This window comes from Salvelinus namaycush, chromosome 35 (genome assembly GCF_016432855.1).
Source record: "Salvelinus namaycush isolate Seneca chromosome 35, SaNama_1.0, whole genome shotgun sequence".
NCBI lineage: Eukaryota > Metazoa > Chordata > Actinopteri > Salmoniformes > Salmonidae > Salvelinus > Salvelinus namaycush.
In genome coordinates, this window is record NC_052341.1 from 31,327,483 (window position 1) to 31,343,818 (window position 16,336).

Genomic DNA, 16,336 nt, shown 5'->3' on the forward strand with positions numbered 1-16,336 from the left:
CCAAATTATTAGAGTGAGGCACATGAGCTAATAACAGCTTACTACACAACATACACTTAGTATTACTTTCTCAGCTACAGTACATATCTCCCTAGCATATTACATAATTTATACAACAGCATACAATACAGTTTTGAACTCACCTTGTTGTGCTGTGCTCACTTGAACAGGAAGGTGGCGCGGCGGTCCTTCGTGTGCAAATTCTGTCATCAAACTTTGTCATCAAAGTCTGTCATTCTTTGAATTTATGGGGCATTCAAGACAACTGGGAACTCTGAAAAAACAAGGTTGAATCATGATGACATCAGTGATCTTCAGGTCGGTGCTCTAGAAAGAGGCCCTAGTTCCCGACTTGCAATTCCGATTTGGATGACCGTTCAAAACATATTTTCCCAGTTGGAGCTCGTTCCCAGTTGTCTTGAACTCACTGAAATCAGATTTCCCAGTTCTGAGATTCCAGTTGTTTTGAGCGCGGCAAAAGTCATGCTGGATTGATACAATGGCCAATGTTGAATGTTTATCCTATTCAATTTGGAAAAGAGACCGTTAATCCCAGACTTGGGACCACACACCCACTCAAGTGAATAGAAGGCTAGTGATTGCTTTGCAATGCTTGCAGTTAGCCACTAATTCCGTCCAAACCACTCATTGTTAAATTTGTGATTTCCAACTTGTTGTGTAATGTTTATGTCCAATGACCGATACGTTTTATCTATAATTTATTTTCATTATTTCTCATAAGATTAAAAAGGATTTGCCAGTAGATTGTCAACTTGATTCATGATGATGACTGCTAGCTTGCTAGCTAAGATTCTGAAAGCATGATCTTGACATGTATGGCTCGCTAGTGGCGCAGCGGTCTACGGCACTGCATCTCAGTGCTAGAGGCGTCACTACAGACCCTGGTTCGATCCTGGCCTGTATCAGAACCAGCCGGGATCAGGAGTCCCATAGGGCAGCACACAATTGGCCCAGCATCATTTGGGTTAGGGGAGGGTTTGGCCTGGTTAGGCCATCATTGTAAAATAGGAATTTGTTCTTGACAGACTTGCCTAGTAAAATAATGGTTAAATAAAATCCCAACAAAGCTGCTGTAGATAAAATGTCATTATACCTGTGGCTAATTACCTTGAGCCTTCTTGGATGGGCACTTCTAATGTAACTCTATGGCAGCACCCAAGGGTCTTTAATTTTTTAGCTCTAACCTTAGATTTGGCGGTGATGTAGTGTCCCCATGAGTGACAGAACACTGAGCCAATGACAGCGCAAGAGAACATTACCAATCCCTACACTCCGTATTTTCAGCTGGCTGCCCCACCACCATAGAAACCACTGAGCTAGGCTGAAACACCTGCATTTTGGAGCTGCCTTACTCAAGAAAGCAAAAAAGAAACCAAGTTTGTATGCGGCTTTATTAACATTGTTTGCAAACTGATATGTGACACGTATTAATGCCAAAATAACATGCAAAACAGGCATCACCCCATTTAAAAAAATGTTGCTAGAAAGGTGGGGCTCAGAACAGGCGGGGGTCTGCTATGAGGTTGCAAATCCATAGAGTTCATGCCTTGCACATATGGTTCCACAGTTAATGTATCTGAATATAAATCTGGAATTCTGACCATGTTAATTTTGTCTACGAGTATCCTGTTTTAATGTCTGAATGATATAAGCAATTTTACATTGGTTATGCAGCAAAACGAATCATTAGAATGTATATAACACACATTTTAAATCACTGGCTCATATTTCCCACAATTGGGAGGAATCAGTGGAGCTACAGTGTATGTACAAACCAATAAGATATGAGGGGTGGAGTGAGAGGACGCAACCAGATTCCAACAACATTCTCTTAGCACAACAAAATGTGTCAGTATCAAACTGAGATTTCAGAGTGTGGACATTATGACCATTATGACAAAACTTACAACAGGGTGATAGGTAAGAATTAACAGCATTTGGGATTTTACATTTACACTTTTCGTCACTCAGGGCTCCGTGCGTAAAATGCGCATTTGGCACAATCAACAGGCAGCTAGATAGACCAAAGCAATTTTTCACTGAACATGACCGAGGAAAAGAGTAAGTCATTCAACGACCATCCATGTAGTCCAACGGGAACCGCCAGCTCGATGTCGCAGGACGACTCGGATTCGGACGTCCCGTCCTCTCCAACCGGCTCCGATGGACAGGCGCCCGGAAACGGGATAACCCCAAAAATGGACACCAGCGAGGAGGATAAACGGTTTCCCGCGTGCATCCGAGACGCGGTGTCTCAGGTGCTGAACGGATACGACTGGTCGCTCGTACCGATGCCTACACGAGGAGACCGGTCTCTGAAAAACAAACCCCATGTGAAGCGGCCGATGAACGCGTTCATGGTGTGGGCGCAGGCGGCGCGCAGGAAACTAGCTGACCAGTACCCGCATCTCCACAACGCCGAACTCAGCAAGACCTTGGGGAAGCTCTGGCGGTCAGTAGAGATAACGAATGTATATATTTAATGGGGGGTATAGTACACATTTGCGTACCTAATGTGCCGCATAGAACATGGCACAGATGTACTATGGAAATGTTGTTTGCACCAAACCCAAAAATCTGCAGTGAAGATTGATGTAGACAATGTTCATTGTTGACAAGTTACAAGATACTTATTATTAGTTTATTTTCTAGTATTGTTTCATGAAAATGTGTGCACAACTTTGCCTTGTTATAATGATTAACCTAATTCTACATGGCATGTTTAGAATGATGATGATAATGATATTCACTGTGACATCCAGCATTGTGCATCTTATAATAGTCCACAACTTAACCCAACCTGTCATCAATTTCCAGCCTGCTCTCTGAAAGCGAGAAGAGGCCATTTATGGAGGAGGCAGAGAGACTGAGGGTGCAACACAAGAAAGACTACCCTGACTACAAATACCAACCCCGGAGAAGGAAGAGCACCAAGCCAGGTCAGAGTGACTCTGACTCCGGGGCTGAGCTGGCCCAATTCCACCCAGGCCAGATGTACAAGGCTGAACCTGGTCTGGCCAGACTGACCTCCATGGGGAATGGGCATAATCATCCAGAGCGGACAGGTGAGTGGATTTCCCAGCATTTTTGATACATTTGTGCAAGAATGTAGAACAATCCATAATCAATAGCAACACACAGTTTGTCAGTCACCAGGTCTTTTTTTTTACTGATTGAGATCTTGTATGAACACGTATCTCTCCTGGGTTCAGGGTTGAGGTGTTCAGGCACGTTCTTTTGTTAGTATGCCATTGCTAACGTTTAGGCATCTGTTGTGTCTTTTCTGAAGGCCATCCACACGGTCCCCCCACACCCCCCACCACCCCCAAGACAGAGCTGTATCTTGGGCTGAAACATGAGGGCCGACGCCCCCTGGATGGGGGACGGCAGAACATCGACTTCAGCAACTTGGACATCTCTGAGCTGAGCACCGATGTCATCAGCAACATGGATGCCTTTGACGTCCACGAGTTCGACCAGTACCTGCCGCTCAACGGGCACAGCTCCGCCCCGGCGCCTCCGGACCACAGGCACGGGGGGCACGGATCCACCCCCCCCTCTGGATCCCTCATCTCCTCCTACGGCCACTCCCACAGCAATGCCTTGCCTTGGGTTCCAAAAGGGGCGGGAGCGGAGGCGGCGCTCCCCTCTTCCTCCTCGTCTTCTAGTAACAGTGATGGCGTTCACCACAGAACGCAGATCAAAACGGAGCAGTTGAGTCCCAGCCACTACAGCAGCCAGCACTCCCACAGCTCCTCGCCACCCCACCCCGACTACACCCCCCTCAGCTCTGGAAGCGGCCCCTCTTCTGCAACCTCCTCATCCTCCTCCTCCCTGCCCAGCCCCCAGTGTGACTATGCAGACCTCCAGAGCCCCAGCTACTACAGTGCCTACTCTAGCTACCCCGCAGGTCTCTATCAGTACCCCTACTTCCACTCCTCTCGCCGCCCCTACGGCAAACCGCTCATCAACAGCGTAGCCATCCCTCCGCCCCACAGCCCCACCTCAAATTGGGAGCAGCCGGTCTATACCACACTCACCAGGCCTTAGACTCATGACAGCCTATGGGGCCTGATATGACTTTCTTCTGTTTTTGCTGTGTTAGTGAGGACATGACACAAGGCTCAAGGTTGGACATGATCTAAGAACAAGTGCCTGCTGGTTTTGTCAGAATGGACAGAGAATCTCTACCCACAATCATGCATGAATCTTCTGTGGGAAAAATGTGGAACATACTTCTGTTTTGACCACAAAATCACAAATGAATACAATTCTAGATTAACTTTTTTAAGTGCCTTTCTTTATGTTCAACTCTTTATCTCAGATTGAATAATTATTGTTTGTACTTGTGTTTTATATGAACATGTTTTATATTGGAATGCACATTCCAGCTTAACAAATGCACCAAATGAATAGTAATTCCACTTCTTAGTTACTGTTCATCACTCCAGTGCAGTTCCATTCCTTGTCAGAAAAAGCGCTGGGGACTTTCACTCAAGGCAACAGGTGTTCAGTTATGTTTCCTACAAATCGAGATGACAAGATTTCAGGGTTGAAGGAAATTAGTAAAATGATATACCATATGCTGTGATTGACTGGACAGCTGGATTGAGGACAGGAACCACCATGCTCGTCATATAGCATGGACAGCTAAGCCCTGTGCATCTGCTGCACTTGTCAACCTTTGAAGAAGACATGTCCATTCCAGCACAGCAGTTCTGTGCGGATGAAGGCCGAAATGGCTTGTCTTTCTGAAAAGGCAACTGCAAAAAAACATGGAGAGACTGCCCAATGAGCAATCCAGGTTTGATTATTGGATTTTTGTACTTGATATGTCAACTGGATTATTTGTATGCCGGCTCTATGAAAACCAGCTAATATCATTTATAACCGGTGCTTGTAAATGCTTGATGAATTTAGTCCGCGTGACCACGCATTTATGCTGTTTTATGTTTACCTTTACGATTAAATAAATGCATTGCAGAGTGTTTTCACCAACAACGAATTCGGTTAGGAGAAGTTCCTCCTTTTCAACAAGGGCACGCAGAGAAATGTGCGGGGGATTGTGGGAAGGTGAGCGGCGAAACCCTGTTAGCGGAGTGGTAGAAAAAGGTCTGCTCTTCTCTACTTCGTGCAAATTTCAAGCGGAGCAAAGCGTTGTCAAGAGGAGGCACCGCCTCTGGTCAAAACCCACTGTATGAACTCATGCAGAGCCGTTAAATACGTTGGCCCACACACCTTTTTCTTGCAGTTCTGAATATTTTTGCAAATGACATATAAACTTAACGTTTGTGAGTAGTAGGGCAGTTTCTTGAAGACAAGATGGATGCTTGCCATGCAGTTACTGAGAGTGGGCATACTACCAAGCGTGTGTGTGTGTGTGTGAGTGTGTGCATGCATGAGTGAGAAGCGGGCGTGTGTGTGTTTGCGAGCGTGTGCTTGCGTGTGAACAAGTGACACAGACAAAAAGCTCTGAATTTTAATGAGCAATTACTTTGTTGAAAGATCCTTTGTCTCCCTTTATCTGGGGAAAGAGAGAGAAATTAATTGGACTGACAAATAAAAACTGCATCATTACCAAAGGCACCAACAAGCAACAGAGTATGAGAAGAATTAACCGCAGGGAAGCTGATCAGAACAGATGGGATGTGGGTGGCTTGTGAATGGAATACTCTCTTTTTTTTGTGAGAACAGATTTAAATGTATAGCCACCAGTACACCAGTGCTGTAACTCAGACTGTCCTGCCTATTGTTTGCCATGACATTTTAGTAGAAACTCAACAAGAGAGATAGGGATGAGGATAGAGAATGGAGACAGAGTGTTAAGAGTTGCTGACAGAATGAATCAGGATGCATTGCATAACAACAGGAGTTTGGCTATACAAATGATGCATGAATCACCACCATCCCTTGCCCAACTGGAATAGATTGATCATCCAGTGAATAACGGACACTGTACCTAGACCAACATAGCTATTAACAATTTTATTTTTATTTTTTTACAGATATACTGTACCTGGCTCATAGGTTGCTATATTTACTCGTAGGCCATGCTAAATGCCCTACGTTTCTGCCCCTGGGCTTCACTACAGCTATGATGGCTGAGGATTTGGGGTTCCACCCACGTTTAATTACTTCCTGAATGGTGAAAATATCTGGTGAGTCTCACTGAGTTAGTGTCTACTGGAGTTTGCCTGGCCTGACGAGGCGCCAACGACAACAAGCTGCCAGACAGAACTAACATTGACTTACCCATGATGCCACGGGGATCTGGAGCCAGGGCGGAGGGGCAGAGGAGTGTGGAGGGACACATCAGGAGACCTGACTCGCACTGTGATTCGCCACACAAATGGTCATATATACTGTACAGGTGGGAAGGCAGTTCCACCTCATTTGGATTGGTAAAAACACACAGAGGCAGTTGAAATTCTGCTAAGACTTTGCATGGGAAAATCGACCAATTTTGGGTTACTGTTCAATCACCTACAAATCCCAGTTAAATCACTGCACACTTACAATATATACCTTTCAGACAGCAGCTTCATATGTTATCTAATTTCCTTCCAAGTCAAGTTCTGTTCACGTTAAGTTCTGTTCAATTAGTCTCCTTAATTATTTTGAAACATGTTTATAAAGTTACTGATATCTTTCTCATTTTCATTACAGCTGTTAGAAGTTAAAGCCTATAAGTGGATCATACAATTTTAAGCAGTGAAAGGGATCCCTTGTGTGAAAGGGATCACTTTTCATTAGATTTGTGCTGTAGCTTCTCCGTAGCCACCCTCCGGCTTTACCACCTTTCTCCGGCTTTACCAACACGAAACACCAGCTGATTGGGTTAGACTCATCACTAAATTATTACCTCTAACTTGAAACAGACTGGGGCAGCAATGTAATAGACTTACAACAGTCAATTAGACCTAAAACCTCTACTGACGCAAGTGATGAGGTACAAGTTTCTCCCTGATCTTGTCTATGTGGTATTCTCTGTCTCAAAATAACAGGATGCTACTGGTAAGTTGTTCCTGTGCAGTGCAACAATGACAAAAGGGTGAATAACAGTTGTTCGAACTGCAGGCCCATTTCTGTTGTTCAATCTAAGTAATGGCTTCTATTTTCTACAAATTCATCAATAGAAAGACTAAGGAGGTTCCAAGACATTGACGTTCCCACAGATATTGTACACCTCTCATTTCAACCAAAAACAGTGCCCTTTGACCCTTTGGGGTGTATCAACTGTTCTTCAATCCCCCGTCATGTTGGCTGGTTGGACCACTCCAATCCCTATAAAGAGAAAGAACTTTGCTTTGGAGTGGTCTGGAGTGGTCTGCGATGATTCACGATGCCAGAAACAGAGCAACCGTGAAACTTCACCGCGGTGACCACAGCACATTGCTTTGGCGCCAGTCCTTGGGAAAAGCATGTAGTCCCCATCTCGCAGACAGAGGGATGGCCTGTCTCGATGCCTGACAAAAAAATCTGCCAACTCACTCATACGCTATATCCGCTTTATATATTCAGTACATGTACATTTGCAGCATACTATTTCATATGAATAAAATCTAAATGTTTAAAATAAGAAAATATACTGTATTACCAATAGATAAAGACAATGTTAATTTACTTCGTCTTGATGGCAGAAGCAGATGGGAACCCGAAAGTCAGTGAGATTACAGAAAACTGAGGGAGGGAGAAAAAGGTGTCAGAAAGAGAGAGGGAAAGAAAGAGTGAAGGTAGCATGTGCGACTGTATCCCAGCTGTTACTATGACGATTGGGCTGCAGCGCCATGAGCCTGACCCCCTCTGAAGCTCTTAATCCTAACCTCCCAACACACACACACACACACACACACACACACACACACACACACACACACACACACACACACACACACACACACACACACACACACACACACACACACACACGGAGGAGTATCCCTCAAGGATTTCCCGCCATGTGGAACCGAGATGTGAATGTGGTACAATTTACTGGAAGTTCACAGGAAAGGCACGCAGTTCACAGAACAGGCACATACTGTATGTATGGAGACATGACGGGAGCATGTCCTTATAGTTACGCAAACAAATAAACAGAGATAATCACATGCCCACACAGACACGCCAATTGACAAGAATCAACGCTCCACCACATCTAACAATTACAATGTTACCAAAAGTATTTACTACATAATTGAACTGTTGTGAACTTTTAATTACACACAATACCAAGTCTGTGGGCATGTGTAAGCTGCACAGACATGATCATGCTCCTTGTGCGGGTGTTTGTGCATACAGTCAACACACTTCAGCCCATATTGGTTCTCCACACTTCACAACTGCTGAGCCACACTTCCCACCCGCCTCAGTGTCCATCCAGCCCAGGCTTAACACTAGAACTCTCCCTGGGTGGAATTCCAACAGCTGTCTGAGCTCTCCAACCGCCACCTTTAACGGCAGCTGTGTGTCTGTCTGTGTCCACGCATCAGTCAGCACAGAGAAGCACACAGCTTCGGGAGGGTGGCCCTATCCGTTCTGCACACATGCATACTACGAGAACGCACACGAGCGCACAAACAAACACAGGCACACCCGCACACATTATCTGAAGACAAGAGACTACTAGAGTAGTGGTTTCCAAACCCTGAAATTGAACTGGGTTCAAATTTGATCAAACAAATGAATTGTTCTCTCTTCAAATGGGTTTACTGTATAATACAACATTTGAGTGTCAACTAAGGGCCTTTTACACTATTAAAATACACTTTCATGTAATTATGCACTGGGACAGCCCTGCTGGACCTTGAATTGAGTGAATATGAATAAAGTGGGGTTCCCTTCATTTTCTAGCGTAGATTTGTGCGGAACAGTTTTGGGAACCCTTGCGCTAGAGAGAGAGGAGTGACAGAGAAAATATAACCTTGACAGAGAGAGGGAGAGCGAGCCCAGCGGTTGATGAAAACCAAATAGCATTATTTCATTATTTATCTGATCATAAGAATCCGAAGTAAAGGAGACACGGTCAACGGGATTGTTCTCAGCTTGGATCCCTGTCAAGTTTATTACAGCGGCAGACCAATAGAATGACAACGCACATCATGGGTGATGTATTACAATGGCCTAGAGTGCCATCTAGTGTCTTTCAATGATAAACACAATTTGATTGAATCAGTTCATATTAAATCAATTACAACCCTGTTGCATGAAGTAACAAAATATTTACATTCACATTTATATTTCAAAATAAACAGCCACGAGATGCGTATAGCCCTGCCTAAAAGCATACGTTTAGAACAATCAGAGAAATTGCATAAATCCACTGTCATCAAAACTGTCCAATCAATAAATTACAATTACAGTACTTCTCTCAACAAACACAGTGAACATGACTCATTAGTATACAACAAGGGATGAACCACTCACAACACTAAGAGCGGGGGTGCAGTGAGGAAGAGTCTATGTGGAGAGCGGCAGCAGGGGAATTGATATTTCAGTGTTATTTTCTCTCCTCTCAAATCCCCTGACCCCTGACCTCTAACCCCTGGTTTAGGCATCAGGTTCAGAAGAGGTAGAGAAGTAAGACCTTTTATTGTTTTTCTCTCTCCTCTCTGATCTATTTCTTCCATCTCTATCATCTCGTTCCTTCGCTCCAGGTACAGTAGAGACTTGTGTTATTCTGGGGTCTCTGCAGAGAAATCCTGTCTGTTCTGTTCTTGGTGGGACTTGAGCTGACCAGTAGAGTGACAGCTCGAGCTCCAGTCTCAGGGCTTGTGTTTGAAATGGGCCTCCACTGCACGGTGAAGAGCAGAAAACCAGTCAGTGTTACCACAACATAGAGATATAATCACAGATAGGCATATAGACACAGCACAGTACATAAACAGGCAATCACTCCTTAACCTGCGTTGGACTGCCTCTAAAAACACACCATCAATCCATAAGTATAGTGATTAATACCAATGCTGGTGCTAGGGAGTTACCCGGTGTGCAGGTTTTTGTTTTAGCCCTGCCATAAAACATAGGCTTCAGCCAAGCAACTGCTTGTGAGACCTTGACTAGTTACATTGGGGGTTGTACATACCCTGCAAATATTATTGCAAAGATGCAATATCTGCATACATGCATACTCCTCAAGAGTAAAGCTGTGACACCCGGTGATTGTAAAGAAAATAGCTGCCGGGCTCACGGTTAGCATAAACGTGTTTAACATCTGCTGGCTTCCACGCATAGCCTACCAGCCACGGATGCAGATCTTTGGAACATCTACATTTTTAAAAAAAACGAATAAATCCATTTAATATAGCCTGCACAATCACTATAAATCCATTATTTATTTTTGACAGGTCTTAAGAAACATGATATTAAAAAATGAACAGAATAGCATACTCTGAGTTGTTCTTATGTTGGGCCCTGATATGGCTATGCCATATGGCTGTGGGCTACACTCGTTCATTTAGCAGACTAGATTTGCTTGGAATTCTGTGGCATAATTTTTAAAAATGATTTTATAGTATGACGAATACAATTGAACATAAAATAGAAAGGATATTTTCTCTAAACGATTTCAATGGAAGTGCGTACATGTGGCTATTCTGTGTTGAGCGGTTAACAAAGAAACCAGTCCTATATGCTTAATTTAGAGTTGTTTATGCAACTTTAGTTGTGATACAAACGTTGGGCTATATGTTAAGATTTTTAAAACATTCTAAGGCTGCATGATGGGACTCTAGTGATGATTTGAAAAAAGTCACAAGCTTCACTCATTACATCAGTTCTCATTCACAATTTGACAAGCACTTGATAATATTCTCACCAAGACTCGAATTTCCCGGTGGCATCCCCCTTGTGTGGCGGTAATGCCCCCTAAAAAATCCATGCCTTTTGCGGCCAAAGTGGCCATTGTGCCCTTGGGCTGAATATAATAGGCTAATTATAATTCCCTTCTCCCGGCTGCCGCACTCCGAAGCTCCTCTCACTCACATGGCTCTCTCAGATGTACAGTTGAAGTCGGAAGTTTACATACACCTTAGCCAAATACATTTAAACTTAGTTGTTCACAATTCCTAACATTTAATCCTAGTAAAAATTCCCTGTTTTAGGTCAGTTAGGATCACCACTTTATTTAAAAAATGTGAAAATGTCAGAATAATAGTAGAGAGAATGATTGATTTCAGCTCTTATTTCTTACATCACTTTCCCAGTGGGTCAGAAGATTACATACACTCAATTAGTATTTGGTAGCATTGCCTTTAAATTGTTTAACTTGGGTCAAACGTTTCAGGTAGCCTTCCACAGGATTCCCACAATAAGTTGGGTGAATTTTGGCCCATTCCTCCCGACAGAGCTGGTGTAACTGAGTCAGGTTTGTAGGCCTCCTTGCTCGCACACGCTTTTTCAGTTCTGCCTACAAATTCTCTATAGCATTGAGGTCAGGGCTTTGTGATGGCCACTCCAATAACTTGACTTTGTTGTCCTTAAGCCATTTTGCCACAACTTTGGAAGTATGCTTGGGGTCATTGTCCATTTGGAAGACCCATTTGCGACCAAGCTTTAACTTCCTCACTAATGTCTTGAGATGTTGCTTCAATATACCCACATAATTTCCCTTCCTCATGATGCCTATGATGATCTATTTTGTGAAGCGCACCAGTCCCTCCTGCAGCATAGCACCCCCACAACATGATGCTGCCACCCCCGTGCTTCACGATTGGGATGGTGTTCTTCGGCTTGCAAGCATCTCCCTTTTTCCTCCAAACATAACAATGGTCATTATGGCCAAATAGTTATATTTTTGTTTCATCAGACCAGAGGAGATTTCTCCAAAAAGTATGATCTTTGTCCCCATGTGCAGTTGCAAACCGTAGTCTTTTTTATGGCGGTTTTGGAGTAGTGGCTTCTTCTTTGCTGAGCGGCCTTTCAGGCTATGTCGATATAGGACTCATTTTACTGTGGATATAAATACTTTTGTACCTGTTTCCTCCAGCATCTTCACAAGGTCCTTTGCTGTTGTTATGGGATTGATTTGCACTTTTCACACCAAGGTACGTTCATCGCTAGGAGACAGAACGTGTCTCCTTCCTGAGCGGTATGACGGCTGGTGTTTATACTTGCGTACTATTGTTTGTACAGATGAACGTGGTACCTTCGGGCGTTTAGAAATTGCTCCCAAGGATGAACCAGACTTGTGGAAGTCTATAATTTTTGTCTGAGGTCTTGGCTGATTTCTTTTGATTTTCCCATGATGTCAAGCAAAGAGGCACTGAGTTTGAAGGTAGGCCTTGAAATACATCCACAGGTACACCTCCAACTGACTCAAATGATGTCAATTAGCCTATCAGAAGCTTCTAAAGCCATGACATAATTTTTGGAATTTTCCAAGCTGTTTAAAGGCACAGTCAACTTAGTGTATGTAAACTTCTGACCCACTGGAATTGTGGTACAGTGAATTATAAGTGAAATAATCTGTCTGTAAACAATTGTTGGAAAAATTACTATCATTATTACTACTATTATGTCCTAACCGACTTGCCCAAACTATAGTTTGTTAACACGAAATTTGTGGAGTGGTTGAAAAACAAATTGTAATGACTCCAACCTAAGTGTATGCAAACTTCCCGACAATTGTAGCTCATGCCCGTGATCGGGTCCTTTTCACAGGCATTTCAGCTAAGTAGTAGGCTACAAGTGAATGAAGACAGACACATCTGGGACGCATCTGGGCGCTTCCCTCTTATTGAACTCTGAGGCGCATATTGAAGACGTTAGAACTGTCCACATTTATCCTACATTTCATCAGCCAACAAGATGAGTCGGCCTGACGAACAGCAAAAGCAATTGCTTATGTCAATCTACTATCTCCCATAGTACACAAGTTGACCTATTCTATTGGTCAACTTGTGCTTCTGTGCAATACATAAATATTCCAAACATACTCTGAGACAGTTGTGGGATGCGATAGATCCCAAATGAATACAACCACTTGCATCAACAACAAAAAAACGTTTCAAAGCAATGAGGCTGATCGTTTAGCAATAAGCACGAATGTTCCAAAATGCAATCAATTAGAAGAAAACACTGTTCTCAAAAGTGATGGCAAATGTGATTATGCGTGTAATGCTTTATTCCCCAAACTTGAAACTCACACGCTGCTTATGTAGGCCAGTTAGGCTCTACACTGGTTATAAAGAGGATTCATGTGCATCATTTTAACAAGTTATTTGGCCACTTTAGTTGTAATACGATCCTTATCAAAACATATAGACCTATGGTCTAGGGTACATGCAGGGGACTATGATTTGAAAAAGTTGCCAAAAAAAAGATATGAGCTTCTTGCCTTAATGCACAAGCTGGGCATCATTCACAAGGTGATAATACCTCATTCACAAGTGATAGTCTAATATTGTCACCCATCAGACTATTCTTAATTTAAATGTTGTCTTTACGTATAATATATGTGTGAAATGAGTTTTGATTTAGAATGGACCATTATCATGCACCTGTCTCGGCACAGGGGCATGGGGGAAAAAATACATGTCATCTATTGTCACGGATGACTAGGTGTGTGAGGGAAGAATCAGGCGCAGAGAGCAGAGAGTTCCATAGGGAGAAGTGCTTTAATATGGCACCAAAAGCAATACCCAAAACACAGGGCGCGAAACATATGGACCAACTCAAAACACAGGGTACCCGGTCCGGAGCACGAACACACCCAACAACACAAACACGTAACATAAGAATAATCCCGCACAAAACAAGGGCGGGTATACTGGCTTTAAATAAGGAAGTCCATCAGGCAAACACAAATAGACACAGGTGCAACTAATAAGACAAAACAAACAGAACACGGAAAAAGGGATCGGTGGCGGCTAGTAGGCCGGTGACGACGACCGCCGAGCACCGCCCGAACAGGCAGGGGAGCCCACTTCGGCGGAAGTCGTGACATCTATACACTTAAATAGCGAACGGAGGACGCATTTCCCATGGTTCATTTTCATGCCAGCCAGATAGGCTATGCTCCTGTGTTAAAGGGAATCAATGTGCTTAATGTTAGGAAAGTTGATAAATAACATTTTGTAGGCCTAGCCTATAGAAAGCTGATGGGATCCTCTTTTTAATAGAGGCCATCAAACCTCTGTTTTCTCACGCAATTGCAGAAATTTTGCGCAACATGAGCACTCATGAGGTGTCCGATTGGATTTGCGATAACATTTGCATTGATGTCAGAGTGATTAGAGGGACAATAGAGTGCTGAGTACCAGGAAGTTAGCGCGTTTGGTAGGCTACTAATGACCATCAGCAGCATCCGAGCTTGGAGAATCCTAATTACCGTGACTAAATGGTCATGTGGAATTTGACTGCCTTCATGACTTGTGACCACCGGTGCAGCAGTAATATGGTCAGCGTAACAGCCCTACTCAAGAGTACACCTAATGTAGTGCATACTCAAGTACGCCGGTGTAATTCAGCCTCATGACTTACCTGCGTACTCTTGTGGTCTCATGGGTCTGTTGATGACCCTCTGGAAGGCAGCGATCCAGTCCCTCTGCTCCGCCTCCGTCTCGCAGGCAAACAGGAACTTCCTGTCTGGTGTTACTATGGTGATGCCATGGTTCCAGTGGTAGCCCTGTGTTGAGGTGGGAAGGCCTGGGAGCACGGTGTAGCTGTTCTCTTTACTGCCGATGAACACCTCTCCCCTTGCATAGGCATCCTGAGAGAGGAGGGGGGAGAGGCGGGGGGAAAGAGAGCGTGAGAGAGATCAGAGAATAAAGTATGCTGTATGCCACAGAATAGAAAGTTGTGACAAGTAGGGTTCATTCAGAATGGATCAGTTATTTTAGGGTAGGGTGTGTCTGTCTCCTCACCAGAGGATCTTTGAAGTACATGAGTCTCCTGTCGTCCATGGTGAACCACCTTTTCTTAAAGCCCTCTGTGTGCTTTGGGCCTGTCTTCTCCATGAAGCCCTCTTTCATGAAGCTACGTGTAAGTTTGGGCACCAGCTGAAGGCAAAGACAAGAGAGAAAATTACTTGTTTAATTGTGTTTAATAGTGGTAATACTCATTTCTAAATATATGTTGTGGCCTCACCTCCTCATCACTGGCTCCAGGGAAGGCCACCTGAAGGTAATGGAACCTGGCAGCTCTGATAGCGTTGAACCAGTCCACCATTTCCTACCAAAACAAAAGACACAAAAGCATCCTAGTCAGAGATAGTCAGATACGTGCCTTATTCAGAGTCATCCCTGCATTGAGAAGACCGTAAACCTGCTACAGTATGGAACATTACGATACGTGATCAAGGTATTATATCACGACAAAACAGCTTTAATATTACTGTTCTGTTCAAGCTTGCTATCGTGTCTGTTAACCAGCTGTACACGCTGTGCCTTTCATCCTAACCCACAGACAAGGGTGACTTGCTACTGAGAGAGATGATCACCTGTGTGCACAGCAGTAAACCCTCAGAGAAAAACAGCCCGCCAGCCAACAACTCTGTGTGTGATTGAGATTCCTCTAGCCAGCTCCACTGACCAGATTACACGGCAGGATGACGAGTACTGCTGTCACTTTGAAGAACACGTCTACTGATGAAATAGATATCTAGACATGTTGATTTCCACTCTCCCTTGGTTATCCAGAACAGCAAAAGGTGCTATCTAGAGCTTAAAAGGGTTCTTCGGCTGTCCCCAAAGGAGAACCCTTTGAAGAAACCTTTTTGGTTCCAGGTAGAATCATATTGGGTTCCTTGTAGAATCCTTTCCCCAGAGGGTTTTACATGGAACCCAAAAGAGTTCTACCTGGAACCGAAAAGTGTTTTCCTATGGGTAAACCCAAAGAACCTTTTTGGAACCCATTTTTTTACAAGAGTGTAGAGACTCAAATTTAGTTTAACAGACTGCAGTGGCTCGTCCTTTAAAAGTTGCGGTATACTGTGGCGCAGCTTGTATGGTGCCGCAGAATTCTATGACACGTTATTTAAGTGTGAACCACTGGTACCATTAATGCTAGCTAGTGCTAATTTGACCACCAGAAGAGCATTTGATAGCCTTCAATAGTGGCTGTACTAAAGAATGCGGGCACGCGGGAGACCTGTAATGAATACTCAGGGAGAAAAATGTGTAGATTCACACGCAGAGTGTGGCAGATGTTTACTAAGCCTTCGCAGAAGGCAGGAATCGTGATCACAGGCAGGCAGGCAATGGTCAAACACAGGTAGGTAGTCAAAAACAAACAATAGCTCACAACTATACAAACAGAAAGAACTGATATAAATAGGGAGCTGATGAGACCAAGTGAGAAACGAACACAGGTGAATTAG

At 43.8% G+C, this 16,336-nt stretch overlaps 2 protein-coding genes across 2 annotated transcripts in view; one reads left to right on the top strand and one right to left on the bottom strand.

Annotated features, from left to right (window-relative positions):
* Positions 1-2,034: 2,034 nt before the first annotated feature.
* Positions 2,035-4,071, top strand: LOC120029721 (transcription factor Sox-8-like). The gene is made up of 3 exons (XM_038974992.1): positions 2,035-2,473; positions 2,839-3,086; positions 3,311-4,071. The coding sequence occupies exons 1-3, from the start codon at positions 2,067-2,069 to the stop codon at positions 4,069-4,071; spliced, it is 1,416 nt and encodes a 471-aa protein (XP_038830920.1). The 5' UTR covers positions 2,035-2,066.
* Positions 4,072-9,782: 5,711 nt separating this feature from the next.
* The window catches only part of LOC120030067 (arf-GAP with dual PH domain-containing protein 1-like), a 34,994-nt gene continuing 28,440 nt past the window's right edge, over positions 9,783-16,336 (bottom strand). Inside the window, exons 7-10 of the mRNA XM_038975385.1 lie at positions 15,106-15,189; positions 14,883-15,017; positions 14,500-14,728; positions 9,783-9,811 (exon numbers count right to left, since the gene is read on the bottom strand). Of these exons, the coding sequence (XP_038831313.1) occupies positions 9,783-9,811; positions 14,500-14,728; positions 14,883-15,017; positions 15,106-15,189 (477 nt within the window). The remainder of the gene's footprint in view (positions 9,812-14,499; positions 14,729-14,882; positions 15,018-15,105; positions 15,190-16,336) is intronic.